Source organism: Notothenia coriiceps, unplaced genomic scaffold, assembly GCF_000735185.1.
Source record: "Notothenia coriiceps isolate Sejong01 unplaced genomic scaffold, NC01 NC01_scaffold00011652, whole genome shotgun sequence".
NCBI classification, from domain to species: domain Eukaryota; kingdom Metazoa; phylum Chordata; class Actinopteri; order Perciformes; family Nototheniidae; genus Notothenia; species Notothenia coriiceps.
This window is the reverse complement of record NW_011344353.1, coordinates 903-8550: the sequence shown is the minus strand read 5'-3', so window position 1 is coordinate 8550 and position 7648 is coordinate 903. Positions and strand designations below refer to the sequence as shown.

At 45.0% G+C, this 7648-nt stretch overlaps 1 protein-coding gene across 1 annotated transcript; it reads left to right on the top strand.

The window, feature by feature from the left end:
- Positions 1-826: 826 nt before the first annotated feature.
- LOC104946957 (collagen alpha-2(IV) chain-like) lies at positions 827-2764 on the top strand (the record flags this gene model as incomplete). The annotated part of the gene is made up of 3 exons (XM_010772877.1): positions 827-1015; positions 1855-2138; positions 2501-2764. Coding segments are annotated over 3 exons (737 nt in total), but the record flags the coding sequence as incomplete, so codon positions are not given.
- Between the last annotated feature and the right edge of the window lie 4884 nt (positions 2765-7648).

The window sequence follows — 7648 nt, the reverse complement described above, 5'->3', positions numbered from 1 at the left end:
CACACACACACACACACACACACACACACACACACACACACACACACACACACACACACACACACACACACACACACACACACACACACACCTTTTTTTTCAAACGCTCCCTTTTTTGGTCCATCTGCGGCGTGATAGGTTTTGTGCGCTGTGATGATTCGGCTGTTCCTTTAATAATGAATATTAAATGTTGTGAGGAAATCTTTCCACCAATAATTCCACTAAGTAATCCAAAATGTTTCACTTCAGGTTTACGAAAGTAACTGTAATCAGATTACTCGTTTTTCAAATGTAACACGAGCTGAATACAGTTACTTGATTTTTGTATTCTGATTACGTAACGCCGTTACATCTATTCCGTTCCAACCCAACCCTGATCACAAAGGTATCAACTGTAGCTGTGAACATGACAGGATGTGTGATTACCTAGAAGAGCATCAGGACTGTTTGAGGCATATGATAGCTATGTGATTAACATGATGATTCAGCCTCTATGGAGAGAGACATATGACAAGCATGATCATTTCTGACGTGGAGCTAATCTGAAGTAAACATTGAATACTGCTTTCTGTTCCTCCATCTTGTGACTGTGTAACTCCCTCTCTTGGATATCAGCATGTGAAGGACACTGTTCAGGAACTAGTTGATGCTCTGTATGTGATGACTAAGGAACTAGTTGATGCTCTGTATGTGATGACTACTTCCATTCTGGAGAGGATCACAGATACATGGATCCTGAGACTGAAGCTCAAGCCGGGGACCAGGGAGAGTTTTCTAACGATGTGAATCTAAATTCCTGTTGCTTTATTTTCTTTGTGTGTCTCAGGTGATCCCGGGCAAATGGGTGACCGCGGACCCTCCGGACCCCCCAAGAAGGTGAACTCTGGCTTCATGTTGGTGATGCACAGCCAATCAAAGCTGATCCCCACCTGTCCAATCAACATGAGGGTCCTGTGGGTGGGATACAGCCTGCTGTACCTGGAGGGGCAGGAGAAGGCGCACACTCAGGACCTGGGTATACATCTAGCTTCTATCCAAATCACAATGCATCAACCATGGGGATACAAACTCAGAATAGCAAGAAACCTGCTTCAAATAAGACAATAGTCAGCTGTGAATATGGTGTGACCCCAAACAACTTGCAACAAAAGGTTTTTCAATGGATTATTTTAGTATCAGGTACTTAATGACATACTACAAGTCTACCAAAACCTGACCACTGCAAAGGTCTCATTTTCAAGTTGGCGTCTTAAAATAACTCCTTCATCATTTAAATTAATTACATTTAAAGTATTTTATTTGTCTTTTGGCGGCCTAGAAATCCACTGGACCAAATTGCAATAATATGATTACATAATGTTTAAATCCAATATTTAGATTTTGAGGATATCATGAAGCCTTGTTCCAGTAAGGACTTTTCGGCCATCTTGGACGCCATCTTGAAAATTACACATTTCTAGTGGTCAGATTTTGGGAGACTTTTATTTTGTTATTAGGGATACGTAATACTACACAAAACTGTTAAGAAACCTTTTGTTGCCATTTTTTTGGGTAATGTGTTTTTTTTTCATATATGCAGCTGCCTGCAGAGGATTGCAAATGTTAAGTGACACAGGTGGTATCGGTCATTCCTCTCATGGGTGGAAGGTATTTAGTGTGTGGACGACAAAGAGGGGAAGCTAGGCTAGCTAGGCTAGCTAGTGTTATTTCCCTTATTAAACATCAGGATCAACAACTTCAGCACGGACTCTTCTTGTTCTAGCCTCTCAGCGTTATGTCTCCAAGGGTCTTTTCTCCGCTTGTTATTCTGGGATGACTCCCTCCTGATTCTATTTCTATGATTGTTGTTTCCAGGTCAGGCGGGCTCTTGCATGAGGGTCTTCTCCACGATGCCCTTCTCCTCCTGTAACATGGGCACCTGCTCCTACGCCAGTCGAAACGACAAATCCTATTGGCTGTCGACCACGGCGGCGGTGCCCAGCTTCCCAGTGGGCGGAGCCTCCATCGAGGAGCACATCAGTCGGTGTGTTGTGTGTGAAGCCGCCTCGTCTCCAGTGGCTCTGCACAGCCAGAGCTCCTCCCAGCCCGAATGCCCCCCGCGGTGGAGGAGCCTGTGGAGCGGTTACTCCTTCCTAATGGTGGGTACTGGGGAGGACTTTTGTTATAAGACTTTTTTATCAAATATTCTGCCATTTTTCTCAAAATCTCAAAAACTATGAATTTTTAAAGAAAGTTTAAGAATTCTGACTTTTCTTTTCAAAACATTAGACTTTTTTTCAAATTCTCACTTTTTCACATTGCACGTGATAGACTAAGGGAAGGGACAACTCTAAGCTGGTTGACCAATCCCAACAGAGCCGGCCAGCTAACCAATCAGAGCAGACTGGGCTCTGGTTTCAGACAGAGGGTGAAAAGAGGTGCCTTAGCCTCAGTGAAGGAAATGTCTGCAGGAAGTCAGTGGAACGCCTCACGATGATGTCATTTCCTGTGTGTGTTGCAGCATACGGGAGCAGGGGATGAGGGCGGCGGCCAGTCTCTCACGTCTTCAGGAAGCTGTCTGAAGGACTTCAGAGCCCAACCCTTCGTGGAGTGCCAGGGGCCCCGAGGAACCTGCCACTACTTCGCCAACATCTACAGTTTCTGGCTGACCCGCGTGGAGGCCTCCGTAAGCTCCGCCTCCTCCGACAGCGCCTCCTCCACGCTGAAGGAGAGCTGGCAGCAGAGGGAGAGCATCGGGAGGTGCAACGTCTGCATGAGGGAGTGAGGAGGAGGAGCTTATCGCTGACAACCAATCAGGGCAGTTTCTAGCTGTTTGGGGGCCCTATGCAAGATGCTGTTTGGGGGCCCTATTTATCTCTAACTACAATGGGGGATTCTGAAGCCTTTAAGACAGGGGTGTCCAAACTACATTTGAATCGGCCCTCAGCAAATTCTGAAAGTATAATGTAATACTGCCCACAAATGAAACTTGGGCCTGTCTTGTATTGTACTTCTTAAATATATCTGTAAACATATATTACCCAGTAGTATTCATGTGTTAATGAGACCACTTTCAGTCAATTCAAGTTGAAAATATGTTCTAACAATTCTAAGTTGATAAGAAAAAAGTCCAATAACTTATTTAAATAACAACCTTGAAATATACTCTTCAAATGTCCTCTTATCATAATCACTCTGAAGCTTCTGTTTTAAGGGACGAGCTGCGAGCACAATAGCTCACCTTTGATTGATTTAGCTAACTTATAACTTCCCTTATGAGGCAGTAAACCTCACCTCTAGGGAGCGGCCCTAACCTTTTAATAAATGTCTCTATGTGGCCCTCGGCATATAACGCTTCACCGAACACAGGAGGGGGCTCGGCTGTATACAAAGAAAGACGGCTCATTTGAATTCTCCCCAAAGATATTGAGGCTGAACCTGATCGTTCAGCTTGGGGGCATCCGCTTAGTCCGCCTATAGGAAGGTACGGCCCGGCAGCCAACCAATCAGAGGTGTTCATCAGGAGAGCACAGACTGCTTCATTCTGTCAGGAAACGTCACAGAGGACACTGAGCGGTCGGTTTCTTTTTAGGCATCATGTTTGATCTGCAACTTTTATACTTTAATACGAACTCTACGGGATGAGATAAGTGGAGGGTGGGGACGTGCTACAACGACCCACATCTCCTCCATCAGGAGAAACAGATTCAGAAAGGATGCAGATATAAAAACACAAGTGTTCCACATGAAGAGACATCTCCAGCAACTTGAGGAGACATGCTCTGCTTCTGTGTGCGTCACTCTTTAGTGTCCCCTGGTCTCCCAGCTGTGTGCGTCACTCTTTAGTGTCCCCAGGTCTCCCGGCTGTGTGCGTCACTCTTTAGTGTCCCCTGGTCTCCCAGCTGTGTGCGTCACTCTTTAGTGTCCCCTGGTCTCCCAGCTGTGTGCATCACTTTTTAGTGTCCCCTGGTCTCCCAGCTGTGTGCGTCACTCTTTAGTGTCCCCTGGTCTCCCAGCTGTGTGCGTCACTCTTTAGTGTCCCCTGGTCTCCCAGCTGTGTGCGTCACTCTTTAGTGTCCCCTGGTCTCCCAGCTGTGTGCGTCACTCTTTAGTGTCCCCTGGTCTCCCAGCTGTGTGCGTCACTCTTTAGTGTCCCCTGGTCTCCCAGCTGTGTGCGTCACTCTTTAGTGTCCCCTGGTCTCCCAGCTGTGTGCGTCACTCTTTAGTGTCCCCTGGTCTCCCAGCTGTGTGCGTCACTCTTTAGTGTCCCCTGGTCTCCCAGCTGTGTGCGTCACTCTTTAGTGTCCCCTGGTCTCCCAGCTGTGTGCGTCAGTCTTTAGTGTCCCCTGGTCTCCCAGCTGTGTGCGTCACTCTTTAGTGTCCCCTGGTCTCCAGCTGTGTGTCAGTGTCCCCTGGTATCCCAGCTGTGTGCGTCACTCTTTAGTGTCCCCCTGGTCTCCGTTGTGTTTTGAGCTTCTTGCAGTATTTTGTATTTGCAGCTTTTAGTAAACGCTGCGCATGTTTGAATTGCATGAATTGTATAGGTCTCTCTGTGCAGTGACATATTTGTATATTCATGTGTTTCTTTGTAAGTTCAATACAAGACACAGAATACCCTCCTCTCCTCCGGGACGTTTCAGAGTCCTGACAAGTCGTGCATTATGCAGACAGGACTCTGCACAGTGACTCATCTTATCTCCTGAGAGGGAAACACACACCTCACAGAGGGTTTAAACAAGATTACTTCACACACTGTGACTGAACAGAGGTTATCTAACAGAGTGTGACCTCCTGCTGTGAGGGCTGTTATTAATGGCTTCACTGTATTGGCTGTTTTATTGACTTTCCACTGGGGGGAGCGGCTGACTCAGGGAACACATGGAGAGACTGAAGGCTGAAATATAATGTGATTAGCTGTGTGTGTGTGTGTGTGTGTGTGTGTGTGTGTGTGTGTGTGTGTGTGTGTGTGTGTGTGTGTGTGTGTGTGTGTGTGTGTGTCTGTTTGTGCGTGCGATTTTAGCAGCTCTAATTCAGCAGTATTTGTATTTATTTTGTGATATTGACGTGCATATGAAATATTTCAAGGTATCTTTTTGGTGTGTAACCTCATTTTAATCACTATTCCTCTCCTAAATGTACCTTGTATCGTTATTATATATTATGTATATAATATAACCAAAGATAATATTTAATATAATTGCATAATAATAATACAAATAATAATTCAGACGCTGATATAACCTAATAATATGAATATTAGGAAAAACATATTTGAAATTATTATTATTAGTAAAAAATAATTAGAAAATTCAAGTAAAAGAAAAATAACTTCAATAAAAAAAAAATCATCTTTCTGTCTGTCTTTAAATCTATCTCTGCAGCCACCTTACAGATATGGTACTCATCACTGTTACCCTTCATTTGTTGACTTTATCCTTCCATATATCTCAAAAAACAAAACTGCAAAATGACGGTGTTTCTATGTCCTGCATTCAGACCTGATGAAAACATGTGTCTCTCTGAAGGATGTTTCAGAGCTGGTAACGGAGTGTTTTAAGACCATATTACTTTGACCTCTGTTTGCGGACACTGACCTGAAGCGCCAGTCAGGATTACTCCTTCAGGATTAGTATACACTCCTCCTCCTCTTCCTCCTCCTCTTCCTCACTCAGTGTTAACTTCCCGGGAGAATTCTTCTTCTTCTCCTGTAAATCTGGAGTTACCCAGGTGCCCTAGCTGCTGTTTTGTTTCTCCGGACCCCCTGCTGCGCCCCTCCTCTTCGACCCTGGATCTCCTGATTGGTGATTCCCCCCCGGAGTCTCGTCTTCTGACCCGAGGGTTTCTCCGAGGATCCTCCTGGGATGAATCCTTCTCCATCGCCTCCACCTGTGGACGCATGCTGTCGGTGAGGAGGGGGAGCAAGAGAGAGGGGGGGTTATTACTCTAGGCAATCCTAATGCAGAGCCCAACAAAACCATTATTTTTATTTATGTCTCTCTTCATTTAGAGAGAGAGAGGATGTCAAAAAGTCTGGTTTCATAGACTCTTTGTTTTGTCAAATTGGGTCAATAAAGTACCTCATATCTTATCTTTATCTGCAAGGAGAAGAGTTTGATTTGTTTGCTGTTTTCACTGAAATCTTTATGCAGAACTCAACAACACCATCATTTGATCATCATAGTTTTGTTTCTCTTCATTTGCAGAGAGACAGGATGTCAAAATGTCAAAACATTATCGGTAAAAACGATGAAAAGTTTCACTAGAAGCATAACATTCCGTAAATATGTTGAGAAATTAAAAAACTGTACGCACAATAGCAAAACCTGTGACCCCCTGATTCGAAGTTATGTTTGTCTTCATCTGCAGAGAGAAAGGATGTTAAGAAAATCTAAAAATGTAACGTAGGAGCGACTATCATTAAGAAGCGGCTGCAAAAAACATCCGTAAATATGTTGAGAAATTAAGAAAACTGTACGCACAATTTAAAAAAACGTTATTACTTATTCAGTCTTAAAGTAACTTAGTTGAGAGTTGTACTGAAGGTATGCAAAGGGAGGAGTCATTTACAATACGGACCTTTTGTTCACACTCATCGGCTCTAAATCAACGTCTTCCTCTTAAAATGAAGGTGCTATAGACTCTTAAGATTTCAGAATGCAAATTGCTTTAGAGTTCACTTTGATGCACTTTTTTGTTGAGATTTGAACTGAAAGTATGGAAAGTGTTAGGAGAAAGTTGCAGTAACATTGTCTTAGATTTATAAGCCGTGGGACCAAGAAAGGGCTCGGGATCGAAGGCCGGGGTGAACAGGTGTGTTTGTAATGATGATTTGAAGATGTCCAGGGAGGCAGCATTCCAGAGGGGGGGGGGCCGCAACACTGAACGCCCGGTCACCAACCGTTCGTAAGCGCTTCACAGTACTGAGTCTGCCCTTTTAAGGCCCCGGCCCCACGGGAACGTTTGCGTTTACACACCGTAGGCGTTTTCAAAAAAGCCTCCCGTTCACACGCATTCGATTTATTTAACTTGTCCATTCACACGAGACCGCTCGACCCGCTGGAAACGCTATAGTACATATGCCAGGCCTGTAAGTGTAAGTGGCGCTGCTGCCACCACAAAATACACCAAAAGCAATGAAGAAACCCCCGGAGCATGGTTGACCTTCTGTTTGTTCTCCGCGGTGGATTTAGCGACATGTAGTTCATGTAATTCTCCATGTCCACTTGTTGCTGATGGTTGTGGTAGAGGAGCTGTAGATTGTGCACTAACATCTGTAGCATGGTCAGTAGCAGTAGCACTAGCAGTAACTACTGACCATGCTACAGCAGTGAGCAGCAGAGGTGGGGAGAGGCGGGGCTATGGCTTCATTTATCGGGAAATGATCGTAGGGCGTACACACTGAGCCGTTTGACCCCCCAGAGCGTTCCATTTGCAGATCTATCCACCTTGGGACCCGTTATCGTTTGCGGGGTCCGTGTAAGCGAAAGGGCTATACGCAAGAGAAACTATGCAGATACAACCCGTTTCGTCCTCGTGGGGCGGCCCCTAAGAGTGTTCAATGACCTCCTGGTCTCTACAGACTCAGGTGACTCTGCCATCCTTATGCTCTTAGACCTCACAGCTGCCTTTGATACGATTGACCACTCCATCCTTATCTCTGGTCTAGAGC